At 39.5% G+C, this 18,673-nt stretch overlaps 1 protein-coding gene across 2 annotated transcripts; it reads left to right on the forward strand.

The window, feature by feature from the left end:
- The first annotated feature begins 1,042 nt into the window (after positions 1 to 1,042).
- Positions 1,043 to 18,299, forward strand: mfsd14b.L (major facilitator superfamily domain containing 14B L homeolog). Of its 2 annotated transcripts, XM_018256035.2 has the most exons (12): positions 1,043 to 1,287; positions 5,622 to 5,717; positions 5,795 to 5,857; positions 6,897 to 7,024; positions 7,156 to 7,270; positions 8,161 to 8,379; positions 9,768 to 9,881; positions 10,474 to 10,545; positions 12,734 to 12,846; positions 16,336 to 16,433; positions 16,872 to 17,038; positions 17,393 to 18,299. In XM_018256035.2, exons 1-12 carry the CDS (start codon positions 1,204 to 1,206, stop codon positions 17,603 to 17,605), a joined length of 1,482 nt encoding a protein of 493 aa, XP_018111524.1. In that variant the 5' UTR covers positions 1,043 to 1,203; the 3' UTR covers positions 17,606 to 18,299. The 2 variants fall into 2 exon arrangements, with proteins under 2 accessions (XP_018111524.1, XP_041418246.1); XM_041562312.1 differs by lacking the exon at positions 8,161 to 8,379.
- Positions 18,300 to 18,673: the final 374 nt, after the last annotated feature.

The following is an 18,673-nucleotide window of genomic DNA, read 5'->3' on the forward strand; positions in this document are numbered from 1 at the left end:
AGCCTGACCCTGGTAGAGAGGGTCCAGACAAGGGAAACTAAACTGGTAAAAGGTATGGAAAATCTCATGAGAAAAGTCTTGCCAAGTTGCGGTTGTTCACGCTGAAGAAAAGGTGATTAAGGGGGGATAGGATATGATAACTATGCATAAATATATAAGGGAATCGTAAAATAACCTCTCTAACACTTTATTTACCAGAAGGTCCTTCCAGCTGACAATGGGCACCCATTCCAATTAAAAGAAAGGAGGTTCCTACTAAATTAGGGATGCACCGAATCTAGGATTCGGTTCGGGATTTTGGCCACGATTCGGCCTTTTTCAGCAGGATTCAGATTTGGCCAAAACCTTCTGCCAGGCCAAACCAAATCCGAATTTGCATGTGCAAATAAGGGACGGGAAGGGAAATCGTGTTTTGTCACAAAAGAAGGAAGTAAAAAGACAGGCAGAAGGCAACCCTAATACATGGGCTGATAAACTGCAGACTCGGCCCTCGAAGAATAACACATTTGCAGTTAGTCTATTTTGTTCTGCAGCTATCTGAGCTATTTCAACTTGTGTTAAACTTTCTCAACCTAACAAGGCCGTGGCCTGGGAGACAGATTCTGAACACCGAGTAATAAAAGTTGTCTTTTTATGGTTTTGCTGTGGATTTTGAATAAAGCCAACACTGAAGAGATAGTAAGAATAACACGTCGTTAAACACATATACGTGCACACAGATGTTACTCTTGCAGCTTTTCCGACGCTTCATAAACGTCGGCCCCATTTCTGTATATTTATATTCGGACAAGCAGTGTTTGTATAGACTATCACTTTACACAGCTCATCCAACTACAGTCCCGCCTTCCTAATCACACAGGTGACAGGCAGTATGACAGCGCCTCCACACGCCACTCTCAAGATGGCTGCCCTAATGCTACTTCATTCTTAAATGCGTCACTGCGTACGACAAATCCATTTTTACGTTCTTTCTCCCCGAGTGTTACTACAGCCAATAGCTTGTGCCTGTGAACAGGCAGTAACCAGTCATTGGCCATGCTGAGCGCACTAGGAGGGGCGATTGGCGGAGGCCGGAAGCGGGTTGTAAGAGCTGGTAGCAGATGAGGAGGGGGCCGCGGTTTCCATGGTAGTGTGGCCCGGTAAGAGGATAGGGCCTCGTAGCTGAAGTGTACCCGGCGCCGTGATGACGGGCCTGAGCTCAACATGACCGGGGAAAAGAAAAAGAAGAAGAGGCTCAATCGCAGCATCCTCCTGGCTAAGAAAATCATTATTAAAGATGGAGGAACGGTAAGTATATAGTTAAACCATATGTTAGAGCACAACCTGGGTCTGTAGAAAAGCAAATGTGTTGGAAGGATGGGCTGTAAACGGTGCATCTTCACGTGAAGTAATAATATTGATAAAAGCGCATCCTAGAACGTTACTGGCCTTTCCAATGATGTTAATGCGTCTCCCATTAAAGGATATGGGCCATGCAGCCACAGACTGTGCTGATTGTATGACGTCAGTATTACGCAGTGACATCATAACTTGATTAAAACGAAGTAACCCAGAAGGCAAGGGTACATGGGTTCATAAACTAGAAGAGAAGTGCATGTATCTAACAGCTGTAAATGTGCCTGTCCATCTGACTGAGAGCTCCAGATGACTGAGACTGAGCACACAGCTGTTACACAGATGAAAGGAGCAGGTGGAACAGAGAACATTCCCACTAAACCATGCAATAGCGCTGGCGCAACATATAATAAACAGTGGCAACTCAATATGCCCCTGTGTGTGCACTTATTCTTAGCAGTGTATTCAACATCCAATTGTAGACCCGCTTTTCATAATGTGATAGTCCCTGATGAGAGTGATGTCAAGTGCACTGCCACTTTTATCTGAAAGTTGGGTTTAATATACTCCAATTTTTGTAGTTAAAAAATATCTATTTGTTTTTTACTTTCTGCCAGTTTCAAATATTTTGCAGATGATTTTCATGACCAAGTTAACATTTTGTGCAAGGCTGAATTTATAGTGTGTCAATTCTCTTGTGCTTAGCATTCCGGAATTCCATTCTATTTGCTCCCTAAGCCCAAGGCCTGCAGGGCAGTTTTCTTTACAGAAATGACATACAGAGTGGAATTGAGGTAAAAGTGCTGGATCTGTGGCTTTGGCATCTGAGCTTTCTCCAGCCGTAAGTCTTGATAATGAGCCCAGATGGCTAGATCTTCTTAGCAACACTGAAGTATTAAATTCAAATCTTTCCAAATCAGTAGTGATGTGATGAGTGCCAACCTCCTGTTTCGCCCTCTACCAGCCCCTCCCCTAGCCTAGTGTTATTTTAATCCTCATTCAGGTTACCCTTTCTAACATTACACTGTGGGGAATGGCCTATAACTGCCTAAGTCTGACCACAGTTTAACATGACTAGGAAGAAAAGCTCAAAGGATGATACTTGGCCAGCTGTGGTAACATAGGTATGGGCAATTTTAGTGACAAAAATGTATTTATTTATATTTTTTGCTTCACAAGTCCATACATACAGCAAAGTGATATCACTTAATCTGATAATGATCATGTAATGTTGCCTTTGCTTCTGCTGGTAGCAACTACTGTATGTGCAAATATCCAGAAGTTTTCTAAACTAGAATCTGAAAATAATAAAATGTAATGACCACAGTTCGGTATACCATAGACGTGAGGGAAATAACAAGAAGCTGAATGCTAAGTTGCCGTTTGATATATTGTTGTTTTTGTACAAAGGCAAATTTTCTAACTTTTGCATTTCAAGCTTTAGACATGAGGGAAATAACAAGAAGCCGAAGGCTAAGTTGCCGTTTGATATATTTTTGTTTTTGTACAAAGGCATATTTTCTAATTTTTGCATTTTGAACTTTCTGGAATATATGGTACAATGATAAAATATGCTCACTTTGTGTTTTTGCAGTGATGACAATAATGCACTTTTTTTATATATATATTGCAGTACATAAAATATACCCAGTGGGTTTAGTTTGCAGAGACCAAAGTACTAACCATGAAAAGCTAAATCATTGTTTTGTGGTCAGTGTATATCACATTGTTGGGTATTCATATGCATATGTAGAATGAGTTTACTCGGCATTCTGGAACTAGAGCAGGCCAGGATCTAATGGTAATTCCAGCATTCACCTAGTCCTATACAGTCCAACTTCTGTGGTACTGAGGGTCTGAATTTTACTGGCCTATGTGGCCAGTTTTAAACCACACCTCCTTTGAGCCACACCCATGTTCCCACAAGAACTTTTAAGACCATGTCCATATTAAGGGTGGTAGCACACCAAAAAACCTAATGGTTGGTGCTCACAGCAGGGATAAACAAGTATTTACAAGTATTACAAAAGTATTACAAAAACAAGTATTTACAAATGCTAACAAACCACCACCAGGTTCACTTCCCACAGGCAAAGCATGGCACACAGGCAGAGTATGGCGCACACACAGGTTGCATAGGGCAGGCAGAGTATTGCACACACAGGGAGCATAGGGCAGGCAGAGTATGGCACACAGGGAGCATAGGGCAGGCAGAGTATGGCACACACGGGGAGCATAGGGCAGGCAGAGTATGGCACACACAGGGAGCATAGGGCAGACAGTAAGGCACATACAGGGAGCATAGGGTGGGCAGAGTATTGCACATACAGGGAGCATAGGGCAGGAAGCATATCACACACAAATGGTGCATAGGACAGGCAGAGTATGACACACACAAGGAGTGTAGGGCAGCAGAGTATGACACACATACTCTGCTGCCCTGTCTTTATTTGGAACTCTTGGCAAGACCTGGATAAGCGATGTTTCAGGCTACAAATAGCCTTTATCAAGTGTTCCAAATAGGCATTTTTCTTCTACAAGATTTGTGGTGCTGTATTTCAAGAGTTCCAAGTAAAAGGAGTAGACAGTGGCCCTTCACGGTACATGCACCAGAACTTTCTGGTATAAAGAATTAGGAGCTGATTCAGCCAATTAAGCACACACAAGGAATATAGGGCAGACAGAGTATGAAACATACAAAGAACAGTAGACAAGAATACCTATCCGGACTCCAAGATGAACAGTTCATACTGTGCTACATACAGTGATATAATGTTGGTGCCCCTCAAGCAGTAGTGTGAAAATGTGTCACTAGTGTGAACAATGCAGGAGCTTTCTGTCTGAATTTGAGGTCTAAACAATGCAGGGGGACAGTTATTCTCAGTACTGATACCTTTAAAAGCTCACAAGGTAAGCAGTCACAGCAGGCAGACTTTCATGTGGGCCCCATACAAGGGGGGCCGCTAGTTGGACAGCACTGCCCCAGTTGAAGCATAATGGATGCTAATTTTGTTGACTTTGCATGTATTGGGCACCAGCATTCTAGATAACAGGTCCCATACTTGTATGATGATCTTTTGTGGTAACTGTGCTATTTGGGGCTTGTGAGACACATGAAATAAAGGTATATTCATCTGTACCGGCGTTTGGTGCAGTTGTCATGTTGAGATCTGTACATGACACATACATGATAATGCATATGTTATATTAAACTACTTAAACTCACACTCAGAATTTGTACTTTTTAATTATAAATGGTTTTCCCAGGTACACCATATGCAGTCCGTGTAAGTCAATTAGCCACATTTAACAGAGAAACAAATATTGGATGGTGCGGAAGTTTACACTGATTCAGCAGAAAGCAGACCATAATGGGTTAATGAGTTATCCATAGCCATATGACTGCCAAATGTAAGAACTCCATGCTTAGCAAATATTAATTTAGGCATGATGCTATGTATGTAAACCAGGCACCATATGCTTCACTTTTAATTTAGTTCTTACTTTGCAAGGTTCCCTAACCTGTCGATCGACTGAACGATCGATTGCCATGGTACGAAAAATGTCAGGTCTGAAAATTGTAAAAATCTTCGTTTCATATGACTTCATCTTTGTGTATATGGCCAGCTTTATAGTTGTCTTGGTGCTAGCATTTAGACGTCCCACCTAAATTACAAGCCTACAGAAAGTCGGGGAAAATTAATTGTGTCCACACCTCTGCACCCTATTAGAGCAATTTTGACAGAAGGTGATTGGACTGTGGCTGTCTGCAAATAAAGTACACAGCCCTACTGGCTTCTAAAAGAAGAATTTTAATATGGGGCGTGTTTCAGGGTCAGAGGGGAGTCTGTTTGATGCTCCTGGCATAAAAGGGTGCACATGCTTAATCAGACCACGGGCCAAACGGATGGAGAGAATACAATTGGTCACACATGGTATAGGTGCATATATTATTTTATTTGTTTGTGCAAAATGCACAATTGGACCAGCAGAAAGTGAACACGAGCCGTGGCTGCTCTTTACTTGCTCATCTGCCAGTACACCATGAATTTATTTGACATGGTGCATCAGCAAATAAAAAAACTTTCCTGATTCCCTGCCTCATTCCCAAAACGAGCCAATACCCATAGTACATAGCTGTTATTTGCAGGGTACCACACATGTATTAATAATGTATGTGGTACTTGTATGGCCATTTTACTATCTATCTTAGATGCTCTTGGAACTATAGCTTAATAACCATCAGGAATCTTTTAAATGTTTGTAACTTTCTGTTTTGGTCACAGAGACAAGGGATTGGGGAACCTAGCGTCTACCATGCTGTGGTGGTTATATTTCTGGAGTTTTTTGCATGGGGCCTACTGACAACACCAATGTTAACGGTGAGTAAGAGAAAAGAAACATAGTATTTGCTGCACCTATTTACAGACAAATTATGCATTTGCTGTTATTTTAACAGGTGCTGCACCAGACATTCCCAAAGCACACTTTTCTGATGAACGGTTTGATTCATGGAGTTAAGGTGAGAAACTAACATGGTAGGCTATTTTATCATTTGAAAATACCTTTAAAATGATGGTTCACCTTTAAGTTAACTGTTAATATGTTTTTGAATGGCGAATTCTGAGCAAATTTAAACTAGCCTTTTTTATGTATAGTTTTTGAATTATTTGCTTTCTTCTGACTCTTTCCAGCTTTCCAAAGGGGGTTAGTGATCCCATCTAAAAAATAAATGCTCTTTAAGGCTACAGATTTGATATTACTACTTTTTATTTCGTATGTTGCTATTCAGGCTCTCTCCTGTTCATATTTCAGTTTCTTATTTAAATCAGTGCATGGTTGCCAGGGTAAATTGGACCCTAGCAACCAGATTGTTGAAATTGCAAACTGGAGAGCTGCTGAATAACTCAAAAACTACTATTAATAAAAAAAAATGAAAACCAAATCCAAAATATCTTGGAATATCAATCTGTACATCATACTAAAAGTTAATTTAAAGGCACAAGGCAGGTGATTGTAAATGATTATCAGCATTTGGGAGGTGTTCTTATTTTTGGTAGCAAATCACTGTAATCTAGAGTCCTGTGCAGGTTCAATTTTTGAAGCCTTTATCCACATGGAACCACTGCAACTACGTTCCCCAAACCAGCCCACTACCTGCCATCACCATTAAACTGGAATTGCTGTTACTGCATGCTGGAAGTGATATGATAAACAGTAGGCAATTCTAAAGGCACAGAACCTGCTGCTGGACTATACTGTAATGCATGATACTAACCGGACTTTGTGTTCCAAAAATATCGAGAGCCTACTACAAGCCTCTTGACTCACAGGAACGTAACACTTGTGTGTTTCTAGTAGCTTTGAGAGTTAGTGGGATTTTTTTAAAGCAATACTATGCTAAATTTTTAACACACAAATACATGATAAAAGGTGCTTTGTGATGTCATGGTTCTAATTGTACGGTCATTAATAACCTATTTATATTTAATAACAGGGGTACATTATTAATTATGCAATCTAAATATCCTTTATATTCTAATAGTATTACTGCCTTTCAGGGTCTCCTCTCTTTTCTAAGTGCCCCCCTTATTGGGGCATTGTCAGATGTCTGGGGAAGAAAATCCTTTCTCCTTCTCACTGTGTTTTTCACCTGTGCTCCTATCCCTCTCCTCAAGATTAGTCCATGGTAAGTGTGGGACTACAAGCCTTACTTGAAAATATACTATGGTTATCTGAAATGTGTTTTTTGCAATTTGACACTACTCTTCTCTCTGAAGATATTGCACTTTTGGTGACTGTTTTTGGGGCCTCTTGCAGGTGGTACTTTGCGGTTATTTCCATGTCTGGAGTTTTCGCTGTCACGTTTTCTGTCATCTTCGCTTATGTGGCTGATATCACCCAGGAACATGAAAGAAGTACAGCATATGGACTGGTGAGAACACTGTTTATGGGATATCTGTTTATAGTTATAAGTAACTACACCTTTCTTATAAATCATTTTTAGAAAATTCGATTGACAATAGATTTCCGTGAAATCATAAAATTCAGTTTGCCTGCATGGGACCAAAAACAGCATCCATTCAGGGAAAACATAAATTGAGAAGGAGCTTAAATTTGGGGATCTACTGTTCTAATCTTGTATAAAAACTAAAGGGCAGTGGCAGTTCTACATTTTACTGTCTGGTCAAAGTGTAGCATTAAATTATCACATTCAAAATATCACTCCTTCCACAAAAGTCCATCGCATGTTTAAATATAATTTTGGATTGGTCATTCTTTACCATTATACAGTGTGAAATATAAGAATGTGTTTAATAATATGGACTTCCTCAAATAGATAGCCTTTCTGCCATTTGCCAACTGACTGTTCTGTGTGAAGTTGAGATTATTATCATGCTCTTTACTTGTTGGAGCTCTACTGTTTGTAATGAGCAGTCTTCCTTGCACTTCCTTCCCACATATCTTCCGAAAAAGTCTTTCCATTGCCAGAAAACCTATATTTTAAGAGGAAATAAATCCCCTATTGGTAAAGTGTTTTTTATAGGAATATGTCAGTATCTGCTCTGTTATTGCTTGGTGATTGCCACTGACACCTCTTCAGCTATGGCCACTTCAGAAACAGGACCAGGATTGTAATGTATGACTGAGACACATTCTTATTGATGGCAATACATTTTCAAATCAAGCCACACACTTTTGGAAAAGGACAGCAATGATTTTAAATATGAACACTTTTGTATGCCTCTTTCCTCATTGTTAAAAATCACACAGAGATTGGTTTCACCAGCTGAATTTGTTTATAATTTTATTCCTCACTGTCAGGTCTCAGCCACATTTGCTGCCAGTTTAGTAACAAGTCCAGCCATTGGTGCTTACCTGTCTCGTGCTTATGGTGACACTCTAGTGGTTGTGCTTGCCTCTGGGGTGGCATTGCTGGACATAGGTTTTATTTTGCTTGCTGTCCCCGAGTCTTTGCCAGAAGAAATGAGGCCAGTGTCCTGGGGAGCACCTATATCTTGGGAGCAAGCTGATCCCTTTGCTGTGAGTATGAGGAGCAGCATGCTTACTGTTATGTAATGATCTTTCTATTGCTGTACAAGTAACAAATTAGAACTATTTGTATAACATTATGTTTGCACTATTAATACATTTTGGATATCCTTATAATTCTTTATGCTGAACCCCATACTCTACAAATATGAATCTAAGCTTTTGTGGTAAGATTACATTTTAGGAGTTCTATGTGGCTTACTCTGGAGGGAAAAGTTGTATGTGTGTGATACTGTAACAATTTAATAAAATAAAGGAATTGCAGTCACCTAAGTCATTCTTGTGTTTTAGTTCAATGTGCATTGTCTCCTGCTTGTATAGACTGTCTCCTTGGTTGTACTTCTCTTTTTAAAGGCGAACTATCGTGAAAATGAAAATTTAATATAAGCTTTGGCATACTGAAATAAGTTTTCTAAATATAATCAATTAAATTTTAAACCATTTCTAAAATATTCAAGTTACTTTTCACTATTCCATTCTCAGCATCTGTCTCTCTTCATTCTGTCTTCATGCAGGAGTTGGGAGTCTTATTTTGAATGACCGTCAAATCCAATATATCTAGAAGATGTATTGTAGCTTACTCTATTAAAATCACCAGAAATTCTGTCTCTCTACATGCAGAATTTGTGCCAATGGCAGTTATTTTGTTTAGATTTTGTTTGTACTGTTTGTATTTGCATTAGCAAAATACAAAAAAAAAAGTTACTTTTCACTATTCCATTCTCAGCATCTGTCTCTCTTCATTCTGTCTTCACGCAGGAGTTGGGAGTCTTATTTTGAATGACCGTCAAATCCAATATATCTAGAAGATGTATTGTAGCTTACTCTATTGAAATCACCAGAAATTCTGTCTCTCTACATGCAGAATTTGTTCCAATGGCAGTTATTTTGTTTAGATTTTGTTTGTACTGTTTGTATTTGCATTAGCTCAAAATCTATTTTGTTTAGATTTTGCTTGTACTGTTTGTATTTGCATTAGCTCTAATACATCTGCTAGGAAAGCCCCCCTCCCCTCCATATTGGATCTAACTGAAATCTAAAATCTGATCCTGCGTGAAGACAAAATAGAGAAACAGATGCTGAGAGCAGAATAGTGAAGATAAACTTTATTTCAGAAACAATACAGAATTTTTAATTGGTTGTATTTACAAAGTTTCTTATTTCAGTATGATAAAGCTTATATTAAATTTTAATTTTCACGACAGTTCCCCTTTAAGAACATAAATGCTTACCTCATGAGCTTCACTAACAGTTTATTAAAAATACAGAGGCAGCAAATAGATTAAAAAAGAATTCAACTGTACTGCAATACCATGTAACAAAGTAACTGTTTTGAAGAAATTAATTTTTTTTTTTTTCCCCTTCCTCTGTCCATTCAGTCATTGCGGAAAGTTGGGCAAGACTCCACTGTCCTTTTGATCTGTATTACAGTCTTTTTATCTTATCTTCCTGAGGCTGGACAGTACTCAAGCTTTTTCTTGTACTTAAGACAGGTAAGAAATGTGGTACAAAATCAAAATAATGTTTGTTACCACTCCTATTTGAATCAAGGACCTACCTGTATGTCTGTATCATAAAGCATTCAGCCAGTCTAAGCTTAAGTGCAATGGCGCAGCAGGAGATTAATAACTAGCGATAAATTTCTGCTTCTGCAGGCGACTTATCTCCTGAAATCTACAGTAAAAGCTTTCCTATAGGCAATAATGTGAATCATTGGTGGTAAAACCCGTGTTGCTTCAGTCTCCCAAAATCGCTTGAAGTTGCTACAAGAGGAAACAAAACTAATAGGAATATTCCATATAAATAAATGTCACTAAATCCTAAATTGTTATTGAACATAATAGGAAATATTTGTCAGTCCTGACACTACGTAGCTACTACTCCCAGAATCCCTACTTCAGTTTAACATCTGGAGAAATATTTGATGCTTTGATGCATGTTTTGGCATGCCATACGTTTCATATTCCCAGACAATTATATTGAAAAACCATAACTACATTTGCCAATACACCCCAGGTCTTGAGTTTTGGTTTTTTTTTTCCCTACTTGATTCTAATAATTGTTAATTGCATCTTTTCTTGACAGGTTATTGGGTTCACATCTGAAACAGTAGCTGCATTTATTGGTGTAGTTGGAATACTGTCCATTTTGGCTCAGGTTGGTTAATCAATTCAGATCTTTCACTGATGTGATTCGTATACATTCATGCACTTTTTGAAGCATTCAGCCAAATCCAAAATTTCATGTGACTTTACTTTGACAACTAAACATGACGGTTTTCTGCTCCTATACAATTTAATTTGTTTTTATTTTAAATTGGAAATTAAGCTTCATGTTCAGTCTGGTTTTGTCCAAATTGGAGAATCTGATCAAAACTAAAAATTATGTATTTGGTGCATGCTGAATGGGTTACTTCAACTTGAATTTGTCTACTTTTTTTTAGAAATTTGATTTGAACATGCATGAAATGCATTATAACGTAGCATTTAAATCAAAAATACACAATGTAACATGGCTGTGTTAAAAGATAATGGAGAATGCAATAGAGCTGGTGAAGTCAAATTTCTCACAAAATATGTCAACAAATATTTTCTACCCTTAATAGATCTGACCATTAAAAAATAGCAGTAAAATGATTTTGTTTTTTTGTGTATGTTAAAATATAATATGTACCGTATATACTCGCGTATAAGCCGAGATTTTCAGCACCCAAAATGTGCTTGAAAATCCTACCTCGGCTTATACGCGGGTCAGCTGCCTTACCGGTAAATTTGTAGCGATGAATCCCCCTCCCAGCCGCGAAGAAAGAGCAACAGCGCAAGTGTCATCTAGGCGTAATAAGGCAAACCCCGCCTCTGCCTGCCCCACGTGACAGCTTTGTTGAACTGCGCTTGCGCGTCTCCTCCTCCATTCCGTGATTCGCGAGTGCGCGCACCGTCTTCTCTAGTCCCGTGCGCGCAACCGTGCTTTCTCAGTTTCAGTGTGAGCTACGGTTCTCGACGTCTCCTTTTGGCCTTCCAGTTTCCTCGCCATGGGTCAGGGCAGCCGGAATCCAGGTTTCCCAGCGCCTTAAGCAGCGACCATCATGTTGAGCAGCGAATCACAGAGCCGCCGTTGAGTGATCCTCCTGGGCCAAAGCCCTAACACCTTCCCCCGGAGGAGCCATGGCTGAGCAGACGTACTCCTGGTAAGCGAGGCTGCGGGTGAGGAGGATGAGGGGGGAGGGAACAGGCCAGTTGAGACGCGCTGTGTTTGTTATGGGCACTTGCAGGGATGCCATGTTTGCGGCCCTCCATCTGTTGTCCAGCTATCACTTTCACCAGCGCATTCACGGCTCCTGCATGTTGTAGTGAGGCATCCCAGCCGCACGCTGACGTCATCAGCTCAGCGCCGGCTGCAGGAAGCAGTATCCCCGGCTCTCCCCTTCTTATACACGAGTACCGTATATACGGTATATCTCTCAGTCTGAATTGAACTTGAACTTGTTAAGGGTTATTTTAAGGGTTATTTCCTGCTTCGTTTGCTCATTTCTCGGGCCAGGTAATACATTTCAGTGATGCAGTGATCATGGCTTGATTTTTAACATTAAACCGACTGTTTGATATTTCTGAGACTTTTCTGAGTTGTGTCTAGGCTTATACGCGAATCAATAAGTTTTTCTGGTTTTCATAGGTAAAATTAGGTACCTCGGCTTATACACGAGTATATACGGTAATGAATATGGCCCATTAATAAACTCAGAGATCAGTGTTACCTTCAGGTTCCAGCACTCTTGCTTAATGTTAATGGCACATGGAAAGATTTGTTGCCCACAGGAAATCTGTGCTACCTGCCGGCATCAAATATACCAAAAATACCTTTGCTTTGGAGTCTCTGGAGCTGAAATTTTTCTTACCCCTCGGTGCAGATTCTGTCCAGTGTAGTTTATGGGTGCCATCTTCAGCCGCTTTGGTAATCTTATCCCGGCGTTTCAGTGATTTCCTTGAGTTTTGGCGCATGCAAAGTTGTCGCTAAACAGAAAATTGCTCCAACTGTGCATGCGCTGAAACGGCACTTACTTTCCGAAGAAGATCGTAATGAAGAAGATGGCGTTTGTGAACTACGCTGGACAGAATCTGCACCGAGGGGTAAGTAAAGACTTTGGGTCATTTGCCCAGGGTAACAGCTAGGATAGAGGGAGGGGGGTCTATGTAGGGTAGGGGTTTTTTAACTTTAGGGTTTGCTTCTCCTTTAAGTTTTAGTTTACCTGTTTGTTAAAAGGAAACTACACTAAAGCCAAACATGTGTTCATTGTGTGTAACGTGATGTATTTGACAAAATTAATTATTATTATCTTCCTTTGCAGACAGTGGTTTTGGGGATTCTTATGAGGTCTATTGGAAACAAGAATACAATTCTTCTAGGGCTTGGTTTCCAGATCTTACAGCTAGCTTGGTATGGCTTTGGTTCACAACAGTGGTAAGTGATTATTAACATTACTAATGTATTTTTTAGAGCACAAAGTTTTTCTGCAGCACTGTACAATAAATGGGTTTATACAAAGAACATACAGAAATACATACATAATGACCAGTAACTGATACAAAAAGTGAAGAGGACCCTGCCCAAAAGAGCTTAAAATTGAATAAGAGAAGGTGTTGAGACACAAGGTGTGGAAATCGACACGTTCAGAGATGTAGCATATGGTATTGCATTTTCTAGCTAAACCAAATGAGGGTATGCTTCTCTAAATAAATTGGAAATTGAAAGCGGAAAGTTTGCAAGAAAGTTGGACAGACCATAAGAGAGCATTCCAGAGGAGGGGTTCAGCCCTTGCAAGGTTTTGAATGCGGGCATGTGAGGCAGTAAGAGAAGAGTTGAGTAATTGAGTAGATGAGTGTTGTAAGTAGTTTGGTGAGTATTCAGAGATGTAGGGTGGGGCAGAGTTATGAGCTGCTTTGAATGTGAGGGTCCTGGTTCTGAAAGGTACTGGAAGCCCGTGCGGGGATTGGCAGACTAGAGGGGTAGGCCAATAGAGAGCTACAGTCCAGTCATGATAAGATGAGAGAGTGAATAAGAATTTTGGCAGCATCTTTTGTAATAACTGATCATATTTTGGAAGTGTTCCTTAAGTAAAAGTGAAGTGATTTAATAAATGACTGGATTTGACGATAGAAGGACAGGGCAGAATTTAGGAGAGCCCCAAGGCACCGGGCCTGGGGATACGAAGTGACAGTGGAATTATTAACTATTATAGATACTTCTGGGATGTTATGGGTGTTGACTGGGTGAAAGAGAACCATATAAGTTTAAGAGAGGTTTAATTAAAGGTAGCATTGTGACATCCAAGAAGAGATAGCAGACAGGCAGAAAGAGACTCGAGTTAAAAGCTCTGGGTTGAGATAATTAAAGGAGAGATATTGTCAGCATAGATGTGGTATTCGATTATCTAAATAGTTAACTTTTATCCTACACAGCAGTGGTCATGAGAGACTGTCTTACTTACTTCTGGAAAACTGGTCCAGCTTTTTGAGACCAATAACTTCATTAACCTTTTACTTCATATCTTCTACCTTAATAACATTTTTATTATAAAAAATTCTAGTGTTCATGTGAACCCACACCAATAAAGGGCGTTTGCAGTTTAAAATGGCTATCTGCAAGTGCTATTTAATTTGCAAACTCAAAGAATGTCCTTGTGTCTGAACTGTGGCACTGTTTTGAGCTTTTATACTTGGTAGTTGTATAAAGAGGGAGCATTGTATTTCTATTTTTATTATATGTAGTTAAAAAATGCTTTAGACTCAGAAAAAATAGATACAAAGGCATACTCCACACAAGGCTTCTGCAAAAACCGAAAACTTCTTTCTCTTTTATTGAAGCAAGATCCCAGCAAACATTTCAGGGACAAGCCACTTCATCAAGTGCTGCATCAAGTGAAGGGGCTTGTCCCCGAAACGTTTGCTGGGATCTCACTTCAATAAAAGAGAAAAGTTTTCGGTTTTTGCCTTGTGTGTAGTGTGCCTTTGTATCTATTTTTCTGAGTCTATGGTAAAAATGCCTTTATCTTGCAGCCAGGCATGCACTGAGCACCTCCCATCAGTAAACAAACAAAAGAAAGTTTTTGTTTTTTTTTTCTCTAAAGAGAGCAAGAAAGAAGTTACTTGTTTGGTTAAATGCTATACACTCTTGTCTTTCTTATATTCACTCTCTATGACAGACCACAGATAGAACCATTCCCCCTCCCCCCCCACCCTATGCATATTTCTCTGCCAGCATTGTACAACAGGTGCAGAAACGGCCAATGTACTTGTCTGGAGACCACCTATTATTTATGCGTTTTTTTAGGCCAAAAACCACCATTTCCATTCATGTTAATAACCAGTGGCACAGTAATTTCTCCATGGCAGGGAAATGTTTATTACCATTGGCATTAGGTCAGTCTTGTATATTTTCAAGTCAACAGATTTACTTCCCCTGTCTACATATGTCTGCACTATACTTGGCCACCATGGATATCTGTCTCTGCCCACTCGTAAACAAGTGGGGAATGACTGGCTTCTGTTTCATGAGATAAAAAAAAGTAAAGAAAAAATATTGGAAATACAAACTGCATCTTTAAATAACTACACCTCCACTACCTCTGAAAGCCAAGCCTTTCTGTCCCGACCCACCTCTGTATTTTATCGGGGTGCAAGCCGCCATATTGCTCCTCCTTCTTAATCATGACGTCAGTCCTGTGCAGTGTAATCTCTCTCATGCGCAGTAAATGAAGTGATGTGCATAGTATAGTTACACATAAAATAGAGAATGTTTTAAAATTAAAAAAATAGGTGTTTTAGTTTAAAGAGACAGTGCACTTTTGTAGATAAATGTATGTCTACCACAGTGACAGAAAAGTCTGGTTAAAAGGTTAAAAATGTCATCTAAAAAGAAGCCTTATTAGTGCCCCAGCTGGCATTAAATCTGACAAGTTTTTAAAAGAAAGTCAATCAATGAGATGCACAAAAGGGTACAGCCAATTACCTTATACAGATATGGGACTAGTTATCCAGAATGCTGGGGACCTGAAGTTTTCCGGATAAGGGATGTTTCCGTAATTAGAATCACTGTTCTTTCAGTCTGCTAAAATAATCATTTAAACATTAAATTAACCTGATAGGATTGTTTTCCCTCCAATAAGATTAATTATGTCTTAGTTGGGATCAAGTACAAGGTAATGAAAATTGAAAATATTTAGTTAATTAAAATGGAGTCTATAGGAGATGGTCTTCCCGTAATTCAGAGCTTTCTGGATATCAGGTCTACAGATAATGGATCCCATACTTTCTTCAAAAAATGTTATTCCATTAACCATGTGCTTGAAACCCAATATTATTTATTTGAACTTTGAATGTGAAAACATGTTTTAGAAAACACCCAGGTGATTAGAGATCAGAGACCAGAGATGTGGCCTTTATGAAAATGTATATAATTCAAAAGTTATTCTTTGTGAAATACCAGTTGTTTATGCTTACATACAAATCAAAACCATTAATTTTGTTGGCGAAATGGGGAAAGTGATGCGAGTGCCACAATGATTTTGCTATTGCAATAACATTTGAGCAAGTCATTTCCTAGAAAAGAGCTCTTCTTGCACTAAGATGGGGAACTCCAAAAGATATCTGTTTGGGGGAAGGAAAGTATGTTTTTATACGAGACACTGGTTCCCTAGAAAGGAATTTGAAGTATGAATATCATACAGGAATTAGCAGGAATTTCTTGAGTGGTAAACAGGAATTTCTTTCTTATAAATTAGACTTCCTGGCTGATTTTGTGTTTGTGCATATTCTTACTACTCCTGACCTTTGCTTTTCTTGAAACCAACAATTTTTAAAACTAATAGTTTTGCATAATACATCCTCCTATCAACCACTGTGTGGGAGCAGAGAGGCTACCTTTTTAACATTCTGTCCTTTTGTATCCTAGGATGATGTGGGCTGCGGGAGCTGTAGCTGCAATGTCAAGCATCACTTTCCCAGCTATAAGTGCAGTTGTGTCTCGAAATGCAGACCCTGACCAGCAGGGTAAGTAATTCCAATGCATTGGGTTCCCTGATCAATACAAGGATATGCAATAGCTTGACAGATGGAATCAGAAGCCAAAGAAAGCTATACAGAGATTTGATGCAAAGGAGCAGTGCTTGTAATGGGCATTGAAGGAAGTGTCTTGTAACCAAGGCCAGCAGAGTACAGGGGTCCAGTAGGATCTTGATTGATGTGCAGTTTAAAAATATTATTGTAAGTCATCTTCTGAAAGGTTTGCCCTTAAAATATATCCCTTGGGGCTTAGTGAGTACTTAGTCCTATGCATATGTGCATAGGTGCAGAAAATATATTCAGAAACTCATGTAACAGAACTAAATGTGCCAAAGAGACTACCCAGGTTACCCTTAAAACTTAGGAGACCGCAAACCTGTTGTTTATAATACATGTAATGGCTTGATTATTCTTTCTCTCTCACAGGGGTGGTGCAGGGAATGGTAACTGGTATCCGTGGCCTGTGTAATGGACTTGGTCCTGCACTCTATGGCTTTGTCTTTTACCTGTTCCATGTGGAGTTGAATGAGATGGCAGATGAGGATCCTGGAAGCAAATCACTCAAGCCCAACATGGCTAACCCATCTGATGAGGTAAATGTGGCATTTGAATTTGAAACATGAAGGAAAAAACGATTTTATGGGGTGTGCATGTAGGAGCTTAAAATAGAACATAATTACTGCAGTAGTGACTGCATGTAGGCACAATTGCAAGGAGTGTAGAATGCTAATAAATGTTGGTAGAATGGGGGTATTAAAGGCTATTCACAGGGGATGCCAGTTTGTTAAAAAGCAACCCCCCCCAGTGAGTATTGATCTAGCAAGTTGGAACCCCAAATAAACTGACTATCTTTCCCCTGTAAGAATAATTAGCGATGAAAGCTTACTTAAAATGATTACTTAATATGGATGCCTTATTTTTCTTTTGTGCCATTCTACCTTTAACAGAGAAGCATCATCCCTGGTCCTCCATTCCTGTTTGGGGCTTGTTCAGTACTACTGTCTCTGCTGGTGGCTCTCTTCATCCCAGAGCATTCCAGCCTTACTATGCGCTCTGGTGTTCACAAGAAACACAGCAATGGGGCTCAAAGCCATGCATTGCTGCCCCCCACCCACCTCCCTGAAGGCAAGGAGCCACTGCTGGACGACAGCAGCGTATGACACTAGGATAATGTCCACCACAGGCCAAGTGACCAATGAAAAGGCAAGACCAATGATTGTCTTTTCAGAGGTTGCTACAGAAAGACAACATGCCACAGATGAAAGAAAGGGCAGCAGGGACCAAGAGAACAATAAAAGTAATCATGGATTGTATGTTTCAACATCTGCAGTGGTTGAAATGGAGTAGAAGCATTACTTTAGTGTGCCATTTGCTGCCTTTATAGTGAACAGCATGGATAACTGGTTACCAAATCGAATTGTATGGCTAGGTGGGCATTTTGCATTTGGATTTGTTAGTTCTGTGTACCTGGGTTAAGCTCTCAGCTACAAGTTTGAGGAGAATATTTACTGGGATGCTGTGGCCAATCTAAAAAGTGAGCAGAGTATGAATTACAGCTGGGAGGAATTGTAGAGATCAGAAGAGGGCATCACCTGCCAAATCAACTATTCAGGAGATCCAAAAGGGATTTGCCACTTTCTGTACCATTACAGTGCAGAATTACAAAATGTTATGGGATTTTTTTTTTATTATTCTTATTCTCTATTTCTCATATAAGCCACAAAACTCCTCTGTTCCTTACGCTTGCTTTTATGTAGCCCTACGAGAGGGCTGAGTCAGATGAAGAGCGTTCCACCCCGGTCTGATAGACCAGTCTTTCACTGTACAGGATCCATTAAAACACTTTTTCCCACATGTTTCAATGAGTTTTTTTTATGTGTTTTAAGCCAGTTTAAAAGAAAGCATTTCGAACACATACAAGCTTGAGAAAAAATATGCCACTACTAACATATTTTTAAGAAGTGTCAAGTACTTGATTACATGAATAAATATATTTGCTAAATAGCATATTTTAACACTATAATATATGTGTGCTAAATCAGGAATAGAATTAGCCCAAATGGGTTGTAGTAAATCATCTGAGCCTATTCTGTCAGTGAGCTATCTCAGTTATAGGAAGAGGAATAAACTTTTTATACCTTCTTACCAACTAACCCTATACACCATTTACGGTTGACCCTTCCCGTAATTTAGTGTATTGTGTGGAGCCTGAAATGTAAACATGAGTG

This window comes from Xenopus laevis, chromosome 1L (assembly GCF_017654675.1).
Source record: "Xenopus laevis strain J_2021 chromosome 1L, Xenopus_laevis_v10.1, whole genome shotgun sequence".
Classification (NCBI taxonomy): Eukaryota; Metazoa; Chordata; class Amphibia; order Anura; family Pipidae; genus Xenopus; species Xenopus laevis.